Genomic DNA, 21,495 nt, shown 5'->3' with positions numbered 1-21,495 from the left:
ATAATATATACAAACTAAAGTCACAGTTAAAATATGAAGTCTAAACGAACTAGTGTGTGCACTGGGAACAGTTTAAAGAAGATGCGTCCAACCTCTTCCCTCACTCTAGCTGACGTCACACACACACACACACAGTAGCGGTCTGAAGTCCGTAATGCATTTAAAAATTCATGTAAAATAAACTATAATACTTATCAGCATGAAACGTAATAGCACACTTAAGCACAACATGAGCAACATTTTAGCGTTGGAACCATGTTTCTAGCGTGTGCAGGAAGTGAAGTCCGTAAAAAATGCTTTTAAAAATTAATATAAAATAAACTACAATACTTATCAGCATGAAAAGTAATAGCACACTTAAGCAACACATGATGAACATTTTAGCGTTGGAACCATGTTTTTAGTTATTTCCATTTAGGACTAGTAGCGCGCCCAGGAAACAGAATAATAATAACTAGAATGCTGCATTTCCAGAAGAAAATGCGAGTGTGATTGCGAATATGTGCGAATATGAACTCCACCATCAGCACTTCCGTTTAAAGAACAGGCCAGAGCTACTAACTGAACTTGAATGAACTTAAATCCATATAAAATAAACTATAATACTTATAATAATAATAGCACACCTAAGCAGCATTTTAGCGTTGGAACCATGTTTCTAGCTATTACCGTTTAAGCGATATGTTGCTTAAACTATTACAAGAAATTCTGAAATAATATATAAATACAAAGCAATATGTTGCTTAAACTATTGAAATACATTGTCAAATAATATATACAAGCTAAAGTCACAGTTTAAAAAGTATAATGTAGTTTATGTGGCTGTAGAGTAAGAATTCAAGCTGTAGGAACAGTTTAAAGATGACGCGACCATAAAAAAAACCTCTTCCCTCACTCTAGCTGACGTAACACACACACACACACACACACAAACACACACAAACACACACACACACAAACACACACACACACACACACACAAACACACACACACACAAACAGCAGCGGTCTAAAGTCCGTGAAAAATACATTTAAAAATCCATCTAAAATAAACTATAATACTTATCAGCATGAAAAGTAATAGCACACCTAAGCAGCATTTTAGCGTTGGAAGCATGTTTCTAGCTATTAATAATAAGCTTATTAACAGTATATTAATAATAGTATGTTAATATACTTAACAGTATGTTGTCTCTTTCAAGCCAACATAATAAAGAGTGACAATAACAAGAGTGGGATTGCTTACGTAAGCACATTAAATAGCGACGGTAACAAGAGTAAATACACTAAAGACATTAGCTTTCAAAGTCTCAGTTTATTTCAAAAGATTTAAAATACATCAGTGAAATTAAATCATCTATTTCAGATTTCAAATTCTACATTTAAACAGACTTTTATGATTTTAATTTCCTCCTGTTTGTTTAAGCCCTGAATATTCTATCAATATTCCCAGTTTTCACATTATTTTGATTTCATTGACAAGGTGAGCTGAAATAACGTCACAGCACTTCAATAAACTTTTCACAATGAACTGTTCAGTGCTTCTGTAAAAACAAACTTTCACAAAGAATATGAATCTTTTAATCTGCAATATTTCATGAATGATCTGGAATAAAACAATATCAGCTCTAACTGATCTGATTCACTCTTACAGAGAACTGAAGTGGCAGGATCTTTAGAGGAGATTCTTTATAGCCAACATTTAGATATGGCAGTAATTTGTCAGTTAATGTGTGTGTGAAAGTGTGTATGTGTGTGTTAGCGAGAGGGTCAGAGAATGACAGCTTTCCACTGTCCCAGTCCAGTTTCACTCTGATCCTCTGGAGTTTCTGTTCTACTGAGAGGTGAGAGGATGTCTGTGGTGTAGAACATGCTCCATATTTACAATCTTTATACCACACAAACCAGATTCCACTTCTGAAGTATATATCCCCCTTCCGCTGAGCAGATTCTGTCATCACACCCACATGCCACCATGTACAGTCTCCAACTTCAACATCCCAGCAGTGTGTCCCTGAGTTAAAGCCCTCAGAGCCCAGTATAGACAAATATTTACCAAATCTCTCTGGATTATCAGGAAGTTTCTGTTCCTTATCACTGAATCTCACACTGGTCAGATCATCAGATACAATGAGTGTAGGATGAACAGTGTTGGGGTCCAGAGTTACAGGTACTGAAAACACACACACACACACACACACACACAATGGAGCTAAGCTAACTTCAACATTACATTCACATGAAACTAGCTAACATTTGCCGAAACCAAGAAATGATAACTGTAATTACAAAATTAACAACTTGCCTTGTGATATTTTAACTTGATGACTTGTGCAGTTTTCGGAGTGTGTTTAAAATAGAAATGTAATCATTATAACAATTCTAATTCTATGATAACTCTAAAACTTTTGTAAGACTCTGTAACTCTTCATTAATGGTTAATAAACATGTGCACACACTCAAAGAATAAAAAAAAGATTCTTACTGTATTGGACAGTGTCCTGCATCTTCTCCCAGACTCTGAACTTCAGGTTGGCCAGATGTTTTGCCACATGGATCAGTGCTCCTGAAAGCTCCTCTGGATGCTGCAGTGTGCACTGGGCTCTGCAAAAACATTCAGGAGTCAGTGTTGCTGTGGCTTTGGGTTCAGAAACACAGAGAACCAGAGAGACAGGAACCACATCACTCACCTTTTCACTGTGGCCTTGTAGTTCTGGAAAACAACAAAGCAAATATCAGTGGATATGATTTACATTTTTACACCACTGAAATGTGATGTTTCTGATGATGGAAAGAAGTTTTACTTTCTCACAGTATAAATACTGACTAAATGATCCTCACTTGTAAGAACAGGATGTCTTCAGCTTTCATCTCCTCTTCTATGGCTCTGATTGTGTCTGAAAGAGATGATATGTCTCTGCTCAGCTTCTCAATCTTCTCCTTCATCATCTGACTCTTCTGCTCCTCTTCCTCTCTCAGTGCAGTGATCCTGACTGCCTCTTCATCTCGTAGAAACTGGTGAAGCTTCTCAAACTGCTTCTTAATCTGACGCTCTGTGTGTTGGGCCTGAATCTGCAGTGAAGAGGAAATCAAATGAAATAGAACTGATTTTACAATGATGGAGAATATAATTCTATCAAAACCATGTTACTGATTGTAACCTTTATATGTTCTGCAGTCTGACTCCAGTTCAGTTTACAGTCTTTAAAGATCTTCAGTTTTTCCTGTAGGTGCTTCAGTGCAGTTTTGATCTCCTCCTGAAACAAATCAACACACTGCATGGAGACTCTGTGTTTCAGCTCTTATTGTACACATCATTAACTCAGATCACTGTTTATTAAGAGGGTTTAACTGTAAATATGTTCAATATTAGTTTATAAATAATAATAGTATTAGCTACAGTATATTCTCCTTTAACAAGCACTCTGAGAAGCTTTTAAAATCCAAGTGCAGAAGGAAACTGTAATAAAGTTTACTGTAATTAAATTAATTAATAAAGTTGATCTTTCGGCTGCTCCCTACGTGCACGAGGGTTCGCCACAGCAGACCAAATGGTCTGCACAACAATTTGGCACAGGTTTTATGCCGGATGCCCTTCCTGACGCAACCCTCCCATTTTATCTGGGCTTGGGACCAGCACTACATCCAGTGGCTGGGGTGTGGGCACTGGCTGGGAATCGAACCCGGGCCTTCCACATGGTAGGTGAGAAACCTACCAGGGGCGTATCTAGGATTTGAAAACATCAGGGGCTGAGCCCAAAACATCCGGGGCTAATTTAGGAGAGGGGGTAAGCAAGAATAACACGTTTTGTAAGGGCATTTTTATGTAATATTGTTTAATAATAAACACAAATTAACACAAACAGTACAATCTTGTTTCTGACTCCTCCCATCATTTCAGAGTATTGCTACTAAAAAAGGAGTTCATTAAATTCATGACATTTTCTCTCACAGGTATACCATGCAATATTATCTCTTTTACTGCTTGTGTGTTAAGTTGTGCCGTGCTGATCCTTTATTATTACTATTATTTTACAATAATCTATATTATACATGCACCTATTATTTCATTCCTGATTTATGCTGGCACTACTGTATGAATTATTCTTTGTTTATTTTTTTATTTTTTACAGCTTCTCTTCTCTTATCGTTCTCTCATCTCTCAGCTATCTTACTGCTTGTATCTTGTCTACTTCATGCTCTTGATGACTTTTCTATAATATTTTTTTGAGGGTGGAATCATCAGAGAGTATCTCCGAGCCTTGAGCAAAACGGTCAATTACCATACTAGTATTTCTAGTGCTGAGAATTCCTTTATCAATAGACAGAACAGCTGAATGATAGAGTCTGTTCTGGTCCATTGTTCCCCTAAGTCATGTCCGTATTTTAACTTAAATATCGCATTAGTTGAATAATAGAAAGTCATGAGGTTCAGACTGTAATGTCTTAGCGCTTTAACAGTTTAGATTTTATTTAGATCTATCTTTAGGATTATTTAATTTAAGGCTTTTGTAGGTCTTGGGTCCTATATGTCAGGGGTTTTCAGAATCAGAGACAGTGGGCCTCCTTTTTGACACACCATACATTTGTTAGCCGACTTTTATCAACTGTGTTAACATTAAATATTAGAAGTTAGAAGATTGTGTTTTCTGACATTTTTATTGCTGTCCCGTTTAAGGGCTGTAAGGTGTTTTAGTCACGTGGTGTGAAAGCGGCGCCGCGCAGACCGACAGGTGTAGGACATTAAAGTATCGCGAGAGCAGTTCTAGAGCATATTCGAGCGCACACTCTCGCGGTATTTTGGCGCGTGTGTGTGTGTGTGTGTGTGTGTGTGTGTGTGTGTGTGTGTGCGCGTGCGGAGAGAGATGTCAGTCAAAATCGTGTACAGTAAACGGCAACAGTGCTCTATTAAAACGATCAACATTTCATTAATTCCTCTACACTCCTGAGGAAAATTCGGGATAAAACATTCGGGGCTAGATTAAAAATATCCGGGGCTCGAGCCCTAGCGACGCCCCTGAAACCTACCACTGAGCCACCAGCGCCCACATTAACGTTAATTAAGTGTTAATTAATATTAGATTCTTTCTCATTTTTTGTGTAACATGATATGTACATTTTATTTACCTTACAGTCTGTTACTGCTTCATCAGTGGGGCAGAATTTGTGGTTGGTGTGTTTTCTTGAAGTCTGACACACCACACACACCGGCTGTTGATCGTCCAGACAGAAGAGTTTGAGTTTCTCAAGGTGCAGACTGCAGACTGTTTCAGACCCTGATGAAGAGCTCTGACTTCTCTCCTGTAAGAAAGTCTCACACAGGTTCTTTAAGGCCAGATTCATGGGAGGATTATCCCATGACTTCCTCCTACATACAGGACATTCTCTGGATCCTTTGGCCTCCCAGAACTTCTGCAAACACACTTTACACACACTGTGACTGCAGTGCAGTAAAACAGGATCCTTGAAGATTTCACAGCACACAGGACAGGAGAAATCCTCCTCTGAAAACTTAGAAGCCATTTTATTTTACTGCTGCTGTTGTTCTCTCCAGTCCGAACTCTCACAGTTTCACTTTCACTTTGATAAAAATTAAACACACGCTGATTTCAGGATTGTTTAGGTCCAGTGAGTAATCACTTCCTTACAAAGTTATAAAAATCAGACAGATTTCTCCATAAACTGAGAATAAACCTAATCTGTTTATGAAGGACTGCAGTCGTCTCAGACTCGACACTTCCTTAATAGGAGGAGTTTTACAGAGACACGTTATGACCTAGAAGCTATTGAAGAAATAGTGTTTTTTGAAAATAAAAATTAAAATAAAAATAAAAGAAGAGATTCTTTGGGATACAAAGAGGTGTACCCTGTGGAGGTGTCCAAGTAGATTATTTTAGTACTAGTTTAGGGTCACCGGGTCACATGACCTAGAAGCTATTGAAGAATTTGTGTTTTTTTAAATAAAAATTAAAAAAAATAAATAAATAAAAAAAGAGATTTTTTGGGATACAAAGAAGTGTACCCTGTGGAGGTGTTCAAGTAGATCATTTTGGTACTAGATTTGGGTCACAGGGTCACATGACCTAGAAGCTATTGAAGAAATAATTTATTTTTTAGTAAAAAAAAAAAAAAACTTATAATAGCAAATTAATTCACATGATACATAATTAATACTATCAATTAATTCAATTTTTATTTATAAATAAACAAATGCTGTTTGCAATGCCACATGTATATTTAAAAAGAAATTAGAATAACTGGGGAACGTAGTCAGTTAAGTAACAAGTACCACATTTCAGTCGTACAGAAATTTGTCGACGGTCCCTAAACTACCGCTTCCGAATGTCTGTCTAATGTCCGAATATCAAACTAACTTCACCGTGGATCTGGTTATGTCGTGATCACGAGAAAACAACTTTTGTTATCTCGAGATCACGAGAAAATTAAGTCGTGATCACAAGAAAACAAAAGCAAAAAAAAATAATATCACATGGCCTCTCTGGGCTTCCGTACTTATCACATACACTACTCACATAAAATTAAGGATATTTGGCTTTTGGGTGAAATTTATGGAAAATGTAAAAAGTTCACGCTACAGTGATATTATATCATGAAAGTACGGCATTTAAGTAGAAGCATGCAATAGTGATTTCATCTCAAACAATTTATTAAAACAAAAGCCAACAACAGTGGTGGGTATACCACAACAAAAAATGTCAATGTCTCAATAATCTGTCATGTGCCCTTGACCATCAATTACAGCTTGACAACGACGCCTCATGCTGTTCACGAGTCGACTTATTGTCTGCTGAGGCATGGCATTCCAACTCAAACAAAATAGTTTTTTTTTTTATTACATAACCTGCTTGTTCATCTTACTAGAAGAATCTGTGGAAACTGATCACCTTAACTTTCTCAAGCAAGTTGTACCGAAAATTCTAAGTTGAGAATACAAAGACAGACAACAGATTTGGCACAACACTAGAATGTTTATTTGCTCTATAAAACAAGATTAATTTAAGACATTTCTTAAAGCATGCCTGTCAACATGGCCCGCCAAAAACATTTTAGACAAAAAAAAGCACATACTGCACTCATAAAATAAAGGACAATAAATAATATATTGAATAATAACATAATAAATAAGTGGTCAAAAGCAGAGTTTGCAAACACTGAACAGTCTGTAAGTTTAGTACAGCTTTCCTAATACAGTTCTCTTTAAAATTGTCTTCTAATAAAACTATTCTAAAACCAACTTTCACATTAAGTAAACTTGACATTTTTCAATACTCTACATTTAGAGCATAAATCAGTCCAAAGAGCAGTCACATTGCTTGTGGAAGATTTTCCACGTGATCCACAACCACGGTACCTTCCAAAATGATAGCTGTTGTTTTAGCATCAAAATGCAGGGAATAGAGTAATGTTGCGGGTGCAGAGTGCTCGGGAATAAGCGTCAGAATTCCAATTGGAATGACAGACATGTCTTCATTGTCGTCACAGTCCTAAAAACAGGGCATATAGCAACAATGAGGTGAAAGTAAGCCACAAAACATCTTTTAAGAGCATATACTCACATAAAAATGTGAAACTAAATTAATAACACTATAATATGTCTAAATGTACAGGCCTTTTCAATCATGACAAGCAGTGGATGCAGGAAGGAATACAGACATTCAAACTACTGCATGAACAGATAATAAATCAAACTGAAGGCCTATTCTAAAACTGACAATTTGATATTTTAAAAGTTATCAGAATACATAATTGTAGAGAAGAATTGATTGAATTTTTAAAATCACTTAAATATCCATTTTTCCTTCTTTCAATCTAATCTCCTTTCTGTATTTTATATTTATTTTATTGTACTTTCTTACCTCTTTTCAAAAGGGAATTGTTGAAGTCTGGATCTTGTGAAAGTGTACTGATTTCCCAGCTTTTCTTCAAGTTGCTCCATCAGGGAATCAACTATCTGTGGTTTCACAGGAAGTATGATTTTTCTGATGTCGGAGTACAGTCCTTGTCTCCATATTTGTTCTCTCTACAAAGATTGAAGAATTGAGTTAGTTTTCTTAAATTAAAGTGATAACTTCCACAGAAAAACAATTGTCCAATTGCATAATTCTAAACCCATCCTTTGAAAAAATGATTTGAAAAGTTTCATCCTTGTTTAAATGTACTTTAAAAAGTACACAAAAGCATGAATAATTTCATGTGACTTGTGCCATACAGTCCAAGCATTTAAGGCAAATAAATTGGTTTGTTGAGAAATCAACTTCAATATATAATCCATTTCACTGGATCAGCCTTTCACACAGAATAGCATTTAACTGCTGCTCTCTCAGGAGTGCATGCAGGATGTGACAATTTAAAGAAAATGAATTAGATTTCAGTTTGTTTCTCAGTAAACCCATTGATACTACTTGAACACTTGAAGTTGAATGAAATTATATGATGTTTTTGTGTCCTCCAGAAACTTGAGAAGCAATGCTTGCTATCTTCTGACATAGTAGTCAGACCTCAGCAGTCAGGAATAATTTCAAAAATAAGCCTTTTTGTCTCCTGAATAAGAATGAGAATAAATCATTTCAATTTGCAGAATTTATGAAGTCCCTTTAAACCTGAATTATCACTATTCAGCATATGATGTAATGTTGGAGTGCAACATAGGTCCTGCCCCGAAGTTTATAGGCTGGCAAACGTAATGGGTCATTCAGATCTGAGAGTTTGGTGATTGACAGTGATAGCACATCACTGCAAATTTCAAAAGAATGCAGGTCCTCAATGTACCAACATGTCAGATCTTTACACACAAACAGAACATCACTGTTGATGACAAGAATTTTGAAATTAGGCAGGCCTGAACAAGTACCAACAGATACAACCATATCTGGATTATACTTGATTCCATTAATGCTCACAGATGATGCTGTGAGGACAGTGTTCTGAACTGCATATGTTTGTCTCAGGAATTCCTGAATGTTCTCAGGGAAAGTTGAAATCAAAGTTCCAGTCACCTTCTCTGTCTCTATGGATAGCTTGAGAAAGGAGGGAGAGTCAATGTAGTAAGCCAGCAGCCTTTGATGGCAAACTGCTAAAGTTTTTGGTGTCATGGATTACCTGCTTGAAGAATTTGGTGTTTTCCCTCAAATCGCATCGTCCACATATCTCTTAGAGGTCCGTACATTCTTATGAGCTGTGGATAGTGCTCAATGTAGTGGTGTTTAGGGCGCAATGTGAAATGAGGAAAGATTGTTAAAGGTAAAAAGGTACCTTTTGAGGGAAATGTGCCTGGGATGATCTGAGGCTGATCAAGTTTGTCTGAGAATTTGTAAGGAAACTGCTTGATAGCTTGATTCAGGGATCTAAGAGAGATTAATTTCCTTGAGACCAAATCATTAATGCACGAGGACATTTCATAAGGGATGATACCCTCCATTATGTCAGGTAGAAAACCACCAACTGTGTGAAAATGTTCCAACCTTTCACTTAACACACAGCCACCTTTCACACCATACTGCTTTACCAAACGCTCATTGTGTAACACTTCAGCCACTTGCCTGTCATGCTCCTGCTTGGTTCTCAGTTCAAATGACCAGACCTCCTTCTCCTGGATTTCACTCCTCTTTGCAAAGCAGAACCGACATGGGTGCTCAACACTGAAACTCTCCTGTAGTCCTGAGAAAGAATTTGCACCCAGATTATCAGATGAAACAAAAAGCACACTTCCTTTCGCACAGTTTCCTAACTGTTGTTCTTCCACAAAATCCAATAACATTATGTCCATTTTATTTAAAGTGTATAACAAAGAAAGAGCTGCATAAGTGAGTCTGGAGAGATCTTCAGCCTTAGAGAGCAAAATTCTTCCCTTTAGAGGTAAATTTCTACTTTTCCTCATACACTGTTATGATTAAACTTCCTGTATTTACTGGTTGCCATACCAACACTGGGTTAAAAAAAAATCAAACAAATTTGGAAGATAATAAAAGCATTGTGTTTAGTGTTATATTAAAAACTAGACAAATTTAGTATCATTTTAATCTATAATCTCTCAGTTATAATACTACATAGTCTCTAAATGTTTATTCAGCCTGCAGAATTGAGTATTGAGGTCTGAATCTCAGTAGTTCACAGGGGGCATGTTGTAACACTGTGTTAGAACCCACACTGGTTTTAAAAGAAACTATTCCATACAGTTAACTATCTAAATTCATACAATTTACTTTAATGATTGTATTTTCTGCAGCATGAGAAACACACCAAGAAAAACCTACAGGGGTATAACCTGATAATGTGTTGTCACTCTCAGGACATGCAGTAATGAGGGGGAAAGTCAGTAAGAGTCACACACCATAGAGTTATCACACTGAAATAAAAATATCAGTCAGCAGTGATGGAGAAACCCTCTGTTGGTCACTCCCATCATCAGCAAGTTTTCAGAGAAGATCAGGAGGTACTTACACTTAAGGTAGTTAGCCAGTACCTTTAGACAACATCTTTCATGTACTATGGCTTGTGTCTAAAGGAGGTGGATAATACATTGAGAGGAGCATGTAGACCTTAACTCATTCACAAATAGCCTAAACAGACAGATAATTAAGCAATAAATAAGTGTTAGTAAATAAATAAACCAACTTTACTTCATGTTCCTATTTATAAACTACACTATATTGCCAAAGGTTTTGGGACGTCTGTCTTTACCTGCACCTGAACTTTAATGACATCCCATTCTTAATCTGTAGGGTTTAAGATGGAGTTGTCCCGTCCTTTGCAGCTATAACAGCTTCAACTCTTCTGGGAAGGCTTTCCACAAGGTTTAGGAGTGTGTTTATAGGAATTTTTCTATCACGCCACCATGCTTGAATTCACTGAGCTCCTGAGAGAATGCAGCTTATGACAGCAATTACCTTAAAAATGACAGTGCAAATGAGACAGCAGGCTGAGGATGTTGCACAGCAGATTAGCCAGCAGGAGGGTCAGTCAGTGGGGAGTGTACAAGAGGTAGCCTCCAGGCAGTCATCAAAGGTGGCAAACACTCTCTGGATGAGAGAGAAACACAAGTGGTGAGGACAGAATAGAGGACACAGAGTGTGGCTGGTGTGGTAAAACAGGACATAAAAACATCAGAAAATGTCCAGCATTACCTAACGAGTACAGAAAGTGCAAAAGAAAAGGACAGAGGGGAATGGACAGGGGAACACTAGCAAAAAGATCATTCAGCAAACTTAAGGATGTGGTCACTAAAACTCCAGTCCTGGAACTTTATGATCCAGAAAAGGAAACGGTGGTGTCGGTGGATGCCAGGAGCTCTGGCTGATAGATTCAGAAATGAAGTACGAGCAAATCAGGATTTTCAATTTGAGCATACAGACTTGCTTGCGAAAACTTTTAAAAGGATCTAGTAGGCACGGGCACTTTCAAATTGGTTTACAGTGAAAAGGAGGCAGGGAAAAGGAGAAATCTCAGACATATTCAGTAAAGGAGTTCTGAAAATGACTTTAAAGACAGTGACAAGTCCAGGTCAATCACCACTGAAAGCTCAGCCTTGTATGATTTAGCATCAGAACTGATGCAATGAAATCTAACATCACTAAATCAGACAGAGAGATCAAGCCTGCTGGAAAAAATTAAAGTGAACGATTACATACTGTCAGTACTATTAGTGTTTTTATCATGTTAAATGTGTTATGTGACCAGATTTGGTTATGAACACAACAGAGTAATGAATATTCTGACATTTGACATTTGAAATTGTGACGTGTTACAACAATAACAGACTAATGGTATGTTTAATGTAAAAATAAACAAATGTTGATCAGTAAGCTCTAGAGTTACATACAGAGCGAATGTTGTGTTGTAAGGTTACTAGACAAGAAGGATAATATGAATGTTATTATGTTCATAAAGTAAACAGAAATATAACCTGAAGTATTTAACTTAAAGCAGGAGATGTCAGGGTATTGTGTATTATCTGGGGTGTATTATACCATACAGCCGCTAGGGGGACCCAGAGTGATGCATAGAAGAGTAATGTTTAAAATGCTGGATAGTGTGCTGGATAGTGTGTTATTCTGTTGGTTTTCTCATTAAAGCTGTAAAGATAATTAATGCCTCAGTGTAAATGCCTACAAGACATAATCTAGTAGTTGTTGTACAATTGTACATTAATGACAACCAAAGTTCAGCTATTATCGTTTAAGCGATATGCTGCTTAAACTATTGCAAGAAATTCTGAAATAATATATAAATACAACCCTGAGCGGGTCTCGAACCCAGGTCTTCAGCATGGGAGGCGAACACACTAACAAAGTACCATAAGCAATGAAAGCTATAACTAGCAAGTTAACTTAGATGAGGTTTGATGACAGCATGTACGTTCCGTTATAAATATAACAGCTATACATGCTTAAACTATTGCAAGACATTCTCAAATAAACCTCTTCACTCACTCTAGCTGACGTGTCTCTCTGTCTCTCTCTCTCTCTCTCTCTCTCTCTTATACACACACACACACACAGCAGCGGTCTGCAGTCCAAATACAAATCCATATAAAAAAAACTATAATACTCATCAGCATGAAAAGTAATAGCACACCTGGGTAAGGGCTCCAAGATGGCGGCATGTTAAGATAACTTCTAGTAGCTCTGCTGACAGAAAAATATTATAACTTTCGTAAACTGCCTGCTTTCAACTGGCTAACTCACGCATCCGTTGTGTGCTTTATTAAGGATATAATTGTGGCATAAACATGTCAGAAAGTGCTGAAAAACGTAAAGAACGGGTGGAAAGTCCGATGGATATATCTGCAGATATATGCACAACTATGCGCTTTCTGCTGTTACTGATCCCGGTTTTGGTAATACTCTGGATGCTCTTTGCTCAGCTCATCTTCCCAACACTCCAACTAAACCTGCCTTTAAGAAAGGGAAAATGGAAACTTTGGAGGTTGTGGTCACGATGTTATCATCTATTTCATCACTGATCAACGAGCGCTCTGATTCAATCGAGAAGTTGGTGAGTTCCAATGCTATGAAAATTGAGGGCTTGAAAAAGACTGTGGACTTTGTCTCTGCTGAAGTCAAAGATGTAAAAGTGAAAGTTGACCACCTAGCTTCTCGGCTGCAACTCGGGGAGCAGCGAATTGAGACGTGTGAAACTCGTTTAGCTGACCTGGAGAGATACTCAAGGAGCTGGAATCTTCGGTTAAGAGGGTTCCCAGAAAAGGAGAAGGAGAACATCAGGGATGAAGTCATACGCATATGTGAGCAAACATATCCTGAAGGGAAGGGCAAATTCTCCTTTGCTATAGACTCAGTTCAAAGATTGGGGGAAAAAGCAGAATCAGATTGGCAGCAAGTCTGTCCCTCGCGCCGTCATAGTTTATATCACGCATTGTCAGGGATGCGAGACATAAACTGTACTATGCGCGAAGTCTTTGGTTTATTTGAAGGACAATGGGTTGCGGTTTATGGAAGACCTCACTCCATTAGACAGAGAAAGACGAAAGAAGCTGTGGCCTATGGTAGAAGAAGCACGCGCAGCTGGAAAAGCTGCCTACTACATTGGTGCACGCACCTTCATTAATGGCATGGAGATCCGTTTGCCTGCGTGTGCTGAAGAATAAATAAAATAATAAGGGGAAAAGAAGAAGGAAAACAAAAACAAACGAAGACACATCTACGGATGATGCTTCTGTATTGTTACAGCGCGTGTTTTTTATGTCTTTACTTTCTTTCGGCTGCCAGTTGTCATGCCTTGACAGTAGGATTTTCTCTCAGTATGTTCAGCTGAGCTACATTTCTCAGATTTATACTCACTACTTGTGCTCTTTTTGCACTTACTGTGACTTTTTTGTTCTTTAACTTGTTCATTATTTCTATCTCTGCTATCTCTCTAAATGCCAGGGGGTTTGAGAGGTTCTGTGAAGCGTAAAGATCTTTTTCTTTATGGGAAGAAATACAACACCGATTTCTGTTTCTTTCAAGAGTCTCACTCAACTGTTATTGACTGTAACTTCTGGGAATCGCAGTGGGGAGGTGATGTATGGTTTTCTCATGGATCTGAACATTCGGCAGGTGTTTTAACACTAAAGAATAAGTTTGCTGGTGATGTTTTACATTATTACTGCGACCCTAGCGGGCATTTTATATTTTTGGTTCTTTACACTGATAATATTTTCATTTTTTCAAACCTCAAGAATAATAATAGAGCCATTCATACTCTTTTCCAAAGAGAAATTGTTACTGTACCTTATGTTTTATCTCATTGGCTCTCTTTATTGAATGGTAAATTGATTTGCTGGAAGAAAGTGTGGTTGTTCCCACAGAAATATCATCTTAGAAATAAGGTTAAAGAGGTTTCTTATAAGCTCATTCACAGATTTTATCCAGCAAATCATTATTTACAAAAATTTAAAAAAGGAATAAATGTAAATTGTAGTTTTTGTAATGAATATGAGGAAACTGCCTTGCACTTATTTTGGCACTGTACATACTCAGTTACACTATGGTGTAAGGTCCAAAAATTTATTAATGAAAATATTCAGTGTTTAAGACCTTGTTCACTCTTATGGGCAAATGTACTCTTTGGCTTTACTGACTACCCTGACCAAGAGGAACAGTACTTTTACTTAATTAATTTACTTATTCTTTTGACCAAATTTTATATTCATAAATGTAAATTTACTAGAAACAAACTCAGTTTTATGGTTTTGTTAACTGAAATATGTATTTATATTGACTTTATTCGGGACTCTATGAATAAGAAGGCTGTAAGAACTTTAAAAGCTTGTGATTTTTACAATATATTTATTTGATTGTATATATGCATACTTATATGCATATCTTGTATTATATTTTGAAGTTGTATACTTCCCTCCCCCTGGCAACGTTTTTTTGTTTGTAAATCTGTCTTTCTATATCTTTTTTCTTTACTTATCATACTTATCAACATGAAAAGTAATAGCACACATAAGCATAACATGATGAACATTTTAGCGTTGGAACCATAATTTTAGTTATTACTAGGGATGCAACAATACAGTTAACCCACGGTTCAATACGTACCGCAGTTTTTAACCACGGTTTTCAGTTCAGATGGCTTGGCAAATTAAAGGTTTTTCGTCCATTATTCTTTGCTTAGGTGACAGGAACAGTAAGTATGTTAAGAAAAAAAAAAGGTTTTAGTTGCACTCTTTTTTCCCCAATCCGCTATGTAATGAACAGTAAGGGTGAGACAACTCTCTGTTGCCCGTGTGGCCCAACTATCTGTTATTAGAGCAAGGCTTTGCGCTTTAGCCAACTGGTTTTAGATTTTTTTTTGCACGTTTTTTTGTAGAGATCGGGAGAAAAGGCTGTGTCGGTAGTGTGTAACGCGGTTCGAGCACTTTTATAAGCCCACATCAACGATCACAGAAAACAGCTGCAAATCTTTAGCAATTATGATGTTATAATTATATTTTGTGTCTCTCGGGAACCAGTTGTGTATGAATGCTGGAAGGAATCAGCTAGGGACTGTTGCTTTTTGGATGCCTGTGTCACCTGCTCTGCCATCCTGCTTCCACACAGTGATATCTCTGGGTGATGGAGCTGCAGATGTGTGGTCATGTTGGAAGTATTTCCATGTCAGTATGTAACTCGTGTGTAACACTGCTTAAACACAGTCATTTTTTTCTTTAGCATTTTTGTTTCATCGTCATCATAGTCGACACCATATCCAAAATGTCCCCACAACACAGATTTGAAAGACGGAACTGCTTCCTCATATTTGTCTCGCTTCACCGCTCTCCAGGGTTAGAGTGAAATCTGACACCAGCATTGCAAGCATGGTTACCGGCCCTAACTTTAGCGCTCACTGATAGGATATTTACTCGCGGGGAGGCGTGTCTGTCTCAGCGCGTAGACATACAGTACAGGCAAACACAAACAGGCAGTTCAGAGAGTAATAAAATGCATGGTTATTATTGTTTTATGGAAAAAACGAAAAACCGCGGTGCACATACGCATATTGAACCGTGGAGGTCGTACCGAACGGTTCAATATTATATTGAGTATTGTGGCATCCCTAGTTATTACCGTTTAGGACTAGTAGCGCAGCCAGGAAACAAAATAATAATAATAATAATAACTAGAATGCTGCATTTCCAGAAGAAAATGCGAGTGTGATTGCGAATATGTTGCTTAAACTATTGCAAGACATGCTCAAATAATTAAAAAAAAACGTCCTCCCTCACTCTAGCTGACGTCACACACACACACACACACGCGCGGTCTGAAGTCCGTGAAAAATACATTTAAAAATCCATATAAAATAAATTATAATACTTATCAGCATGAAACTTAACAGCACACTTAAGCACAACATGAACAACATTTTAGCGTTGGAACCACCTTGAGTAACATACCTCATATATATATATACACTTGTAACGTCATTGAGATCAGTGGCACTAATACTTTACATGCACTACCGCTAGCCACCGTCAAATACACAATATACGATATACGATATATATATATATGCTTAAACTACTGCAGGACATTCTCAAATAATATATACAAACTAAAGTCACAGTTAAAATATGAAGTCTAAACGTCACACACACACACACACACACACACAGTAGCGATCTGAAGTCCATAATGCATTTAAAAATGCATATAAAATAAACTATAATTTAAACTATTACTTTAAACTATACTTATCAGCATGAAACGAAATAGCACACTTAAGCACAACATGAGCAACATTTTAACGTTGGAACCGTGTTTCTAGCGTGTGCAGGAAGTGAAGTCCGTAAAAATGCACTGAAAAATTAATATAAAATAAACTACAATACTTATCAGCATGAAAAGTAATAGCACGCTTAAGCATGGGCGCACTAACAAATAAGCTAAAGTGCAGCTTGTAATACTACTGAGATCAGTGGAGTAAAGGTAGTAAAAGCAAGGTGACTTATAAGCAAGTTGAAACATGCTTTATACAACTCGCTGCACGGCACCTAGCGCAAGCCTCCGTTACATATATAAAAACTATACATGCTTAAACTATTGCAAAACATTATTGAATAATAAACACAAACTTAGTTTACAGCTAAAATATGAAGTCTAAACGAACCAGCGTGTGTGCTCTGCTTAAATATCAGTTTAAAGACGATACAACTTAAAAAAAACAAACCTCCCACATGCTGAAGAGCGCAAGCAGGCGCTCCAAGAATCCTCCCTTAAACTTTTGGAAAGAAAGACAAGCTTCATTAATGCCATGTCTTATCAGGTTTAAAAAATATGGAAAAAGAAAACCAGATCAAAGAGACCATGTTCTGAAACTCATACATTGCTTAGAAATCTCCTGATAAGACACTTACTGGCTGAGGTTTTGAGCCATTTATAAAGTAGCTGAAGAAAATCAGCTCAAAAAAAAACATCCAGGAAGTTGTAGTGGTGGTCCTGCACAGAGTAGAAAAGATACAAAAATAAATTAGCTTTACATATTGGAGTCCTGTTTTCTATATTAGCAAAATCTGTTATCTTTAAACATCTGTCATTTCACACAGGCGTTTATTAGCTTACACAGGAGCTGAGCTCTGCTTTAATCGATTCCTGATTGGAAGGCGTCCTCAGGAATCGAATCAGGGCCTCGTAGGCCAACTGCATCCTGTTAAAGCAAACGAAAAAATCTCTGTAACTCACTTTGGCTATGGCTGAGAAACTGAAATTATTTCAACCACAAAAATGATACAGTCTTTCATCATTCTGAAGTCACCTGGTTGTTAGCTGCTGCCAGTCGCATGACGATCTTCTTTCCAACCATGAACAAGAAGTTCTGGTTGTGGATGCTGGCAAGCAGAGTCTGAATATAAGACAGCACACAATATAAAAGGTAAAGCAGAGTGGACTTTACCTGCGCAGTAACAGCAGCTGAATAAAGGTTTTACTCACAGCAAATGCCTCACGAAGTGCGGGCACCTTCAGGCCGATTTCAGTCACCCCTCTGTCTGAAAGATGGCAGCTAAGAAACAAGAGATGTAAATGTTTAGTGTATATTAAACATACAATACACTGTTACATCATTAAAGAGTGAAGAGGATCGTACCAAATAAAGGGCACCTCCAACTCCACTGGGTTAAGGCGCTCCTCACTCTCCTGCAAGCCAAATCATTAAATCATTAAAACTCACACAGTAAATTTTACAGTATCCGAATCAGGGGAATAGCAGCATATGTATATACACATCAGGTCTGAAAGTCTGAATTACCTCACAGTTGTTGTGATCATAGTCCCAAGTGGAGGTGAACATCTGTCCATCTTCAGCCACATACAGCAAAGTGCAGGTTACCGTTGTAATGGTTTGCTGTTGAATAAAAAAAATATTGACACAGCAGACAAATAAAAGCACAACTGACAAAATTCTAATAGTTACTAACTACAAGATACACTTCATGACAGTGCAATAACTTTATCACAAAATAATGTGGCACGACGAATGATGTCTCCATTCGGTTACAGGAGATGAACTCTGTAACCCTCCCAGATTCAGCCTTAAGAGAACAAATTAAAGTGAACACAATTAGTCACTGCAATTAACAAAAGTTTTGCGATGCCACAACAAATAATCCCTTACCTGTATGCCAGTGAAACAGTCCTCTATGGAGGACTCATAAGGGAATCCCTGCAAATGACAAAAAGCTGAAACTCAAGATCTATTTCACAAACGTGAGCGTCTAATAATCATCAATTCTCTTTCTCAGAGTAATTAAGTCTGTGATTACCATGTGATTCAAGCTGCTCGTCTTGGTGGATTTAAACCAACAAAGACGGCTCTGTGGGCCCCTTATCATCCCCAGGAAGTATGTTTTAATTTCCACTGACTGAAAATAGAGAAACAAAACTAAACATTAGAACTTGTAAAGACGGGTGTTTGTGTGTTTGTATCTCAGCTGCAGCACTGTAGAATACCTTTAACTGGGAGATGGAGGCCTGTGCAGAGAGGAACTGAATATTACGCCAAGCGCTGATCAGCTCACCAGCATCGAGCGGCTGTGAAAAGTAGAGCAGGAAGATCATGAGTGCTTCTGATCACAGCAGTTTCATACTAATATTCTGTCACTTACAGTAAAAACAACCTTGTAAAATCCAGTGATCAGCTTTAGTAAATAAATGAAAGCTTTGCTTACCAGAAAAACAGGTGAAGGGTCTTGAGGTTGTTCTGTGGGCAGCAGCTGGATGTTCGGCTCAACAATCTTAAAACACACAAACACAATAAGTCACTGCAGTTCATAACATTTCGTGATGCCACAATGAATAATCCCTTACCTGAATGCCAGTGAAACTCTCCTCATCACTGGTACAATAAGGGAATCCCTGTAAAAGACAATTAGATGAAACTCAAGATCTACAACCACATTTCACAAAAGTGCTCTTCTAAAAATCATGTCAGTTCAAAAATGTCCATTCTCTTCATCAGAGTAATAAAGACTGTGATTTACCTCGCGAGTCAAGCAGTGTGTCTCTGCGGTTTCAAACAAGCAGAGCCGACTCTCTGGACCCCTCATCATTCCAATGATGTCTCTGCTAATGTCCACTGGCTAGAAATAGAGAAACAAAACTTAACATTAGATCTTGTAAAGAAGGGTGTTTGTGTGTTTGTATCTCAGTTACAGCAGTGTAGAATACCTGGGAGAGGGAGGAGACTACAGACACACAGTGAACATCGCGGCAGGCACTGTCCGGCTCATCAGCATCGAGCGGCTGTGAAATGTAGAGCATGAAGATCATAAGTGCTTCTTATTATAGCAGATTTATACTAACATTCTTTACGGTAAAAACAACCTTGTAAAATCCATTGATTGGCTTTCGTAAATAAATGAAGCATTTTCTTACCAGAATGACAGCTGAAGGTTCTTCGTGTGGTTCGGTGGGCAGCAGCTGCAGGATTGGCTCAATGACCTTAACACACACACACACACACACACACACACACTTAGAAAAAAGTGGCCTGTAGGTTTTAAATGAAGTTAAAATATTACTATTTAACTGACACATACCTGGAGGACAGAGGGAGTATCTGCTGATTCCTCCAGCACATCCACAGGCTCTGCAATAGATTATTTTTCTGTGACTCAGAATTATGACTCTTCAATTACACAATATCAAACTTTTCTATTAATGCATAAAAGTTAATAAGGCAGTGAGTTTGATAATGGTCATGATGGTCACAATGGTAAGTGGTTCACCACTGTTCCTTCTTTGGACCACTTTTGATAGATACTGACCACTGCAGGCCGGGAACACCCCACAAGAGCTGCAGTTTTGGAGATGCTCTGATCCAATCGTGTAGCCATCACCATTTGTCAAACTCGCTCAAATCCTTACACTTTCCCATTTTTCCTGCTTTTAACACATCAACTATGAGGACAAAATGTTCACCTACTACCTAATATATCCCACACACTAACAGGTGCCATGATGAGGAGATCATCAGTCTTATTCACGGCACCTGTCGGTGGTCATAATGTTATGGCTGATAGGTGTACATCTGTAACCATGCCCTTTAGCGCGAGAGCTGATTAATCAGTAGTCTAAGTATGATTTAGTATAAAACCAGTTGTCAGGGTTGTTAAATGTGACTTTTTAATGGGGATGAGTATTATATTGTGGAAATAAATGAAATTCTCGTTGGTCAAGCTCATCAACTCGTTCAGGATTTTAGTGTGTAATGTAAAACAGCCAAGTTCACTAGCAGCTTAACTAACATTAGGCTAAACATTATATTTATTTTATATTTACTGATAAAATGTGTACTAATTACAACAAATAGACATGTAGATATAATTAGTCCAAGTATTACAGTGTAATTTAAATCGGTAAAAATCGGCTGAAGTCCGCTAGCGCGCTAGCTAGCGGATCACAAGGCTAATCATGATTTAGTGTAAAACCAGTAGTCAGGGTTGTTAAAAGTGACCTACTAACAGGGTAAATATTTCATTGTGGAAATAAAATAAATTCTTGACCAAGCTTAAGGATTTTATTGTGTCATTTAAACCAGTAGCCGAGTTCGCTAGCACGACAACTAGCATGATGCTAACTGTGTAAATGAAATGATTAGCGAAGTTCTCTAGGTAGATAACATACATCTGTAACTAAGTCCTTTAGACCTGACTAAATCACTAGTCTAGTCATGATTTAGTGTAAAACCAGTACTCAGGGGTGTGAAAAGTCACCTTTTAAATGGGTAAATATTATATTGTGGAAATAAACTAAATTCTCGTTACCCGAGCTCATCAACTCGGTTCAGGATTTTAGTGTGTAATTTAAAGCAGCAGCATGTTCACTAGCAGGTGAACTATTATTAGGAGAAATGTCATATTCACATTAATATAACCAATAAAGTGTTAAATAATTACAACAAATATACAAGTTCTCTCGGTAGATATGATTAGTCCAAATATTACACTGGCATTGAAATCGCTAAAAATCGGCTAAAGTCCGTTAGCGCGCT

General features: G+C 37.6%; 1 protein-coding gene and 1 long non-coding RNA gene across 4 annotated transcripts; both read right to left on the bottom strand.

Moving 5' to 3' along the window:
• Window positions 1-1,303: 1,303 nt before the first annotated feature.
• On the bottom strand, window positions 1,304-5,750 carry LOC131360899 (zinc-binding protein A33-like). The gene is made up of 6 exons (XM_058401718.1): window positions 5,128-5,750; window positions 3,162-3,257; window positions 2,842-3,072; window positions 2,691-2,713; window positions 2,486-2,604; window positions 1,304-2,173 (listed from the first exon to the last, which is right to left on the bottom strand). The coding sequence occupies exons 1-6, from the start codon at window positions 5,521-5,523 to the stop codon at window positions 1,629-1,631; spliced, it is 1,410 nt and encodes a 469-aa protein (XP_058257701.1). The 5' UTR covers window positions 5,524-5,750; the 3' UTR covers window positions 1,304-1,628.
• Window positions 5,751-9,034: 3,284 nt separating this feature from the next.
• On the bottom strand, window positions 9,035-18,867 carry LOC131360900 (uncharacterized). 3 transcript variants are annotated; one of them, XR_009205925.1, is made up of 10 exons: window positions 18,767-18,867; window positions 18,253-18,666; window positions 18,091-18,140; window positions 17,937-18,006; window positions 17,761-17,847; window positions 17,568-17,652; window positions 17,363-17,444; window positions 17,176-17,226; window positions 10,908-11,039; window positions 9,035-9,678 (listed from the first exon to the last, which is right to left on the bottom strand). It is a non-coding gene; the product is annotated as an uncharacterized LOC131360900 (long non-coding RNA). The 3 variants fall into 3 exon arrangements; XR_009205926.1 differs by lacking the exon at window positions 17,176-17,226 and having other exon boundaries at window positions 18,253-18,535; window positions 18,619-18,666; XR_009205924.1 differs by lacking the exon at window positions 17,176-17,226.
• Window positions 18,868-21,495: the final 2,628 nt, after the last annotated feature.

Source organism: Hemibagrus wyckioides, linkage group LG10 (genome assembly GCF_019097595.1).
Source record: "Hemibagrus wyckioides isolate EC202008001 linkage group LG10, SWU_Hwy_1.0, whole genome shotgun sequence".
Classification (NCBI taxonomy): Eukaryota; Metazoa; Chordata; class Actinopteri; order Siluriformes; family Bagridae; genus Hemibagrus; species Hemibagrus wyckioides.
The sequence above is the reverse complement of the archived record's forward strand: the minus strand, read 5'-3'. Positions and strand labels throughout refer to the sequence as shown.

Coding starts and splice junctions, on each gene's coding strand:
- LOC131360899 (XM_058401718.1), bottom strand. CDS start 5,523: ATGGCTTCTAAGTTTTCAGAGGAGGATTTCTCCTGTCCTGTGTGCTGT. Junction 3,258..5,127: donor AAGCAGTAACAGACTGTAAG/GTAAATAAAATG, acceptor GATTTGTTTCAG/GAGGAGATCAAAACTGCACT. Junction 3,073..3,161: donor AGACTGCAGAACATATAAAG/GTTACAATCAGT, acceptor TCTTCACTGCAG/ATTCAGGCCCAACACACAGA.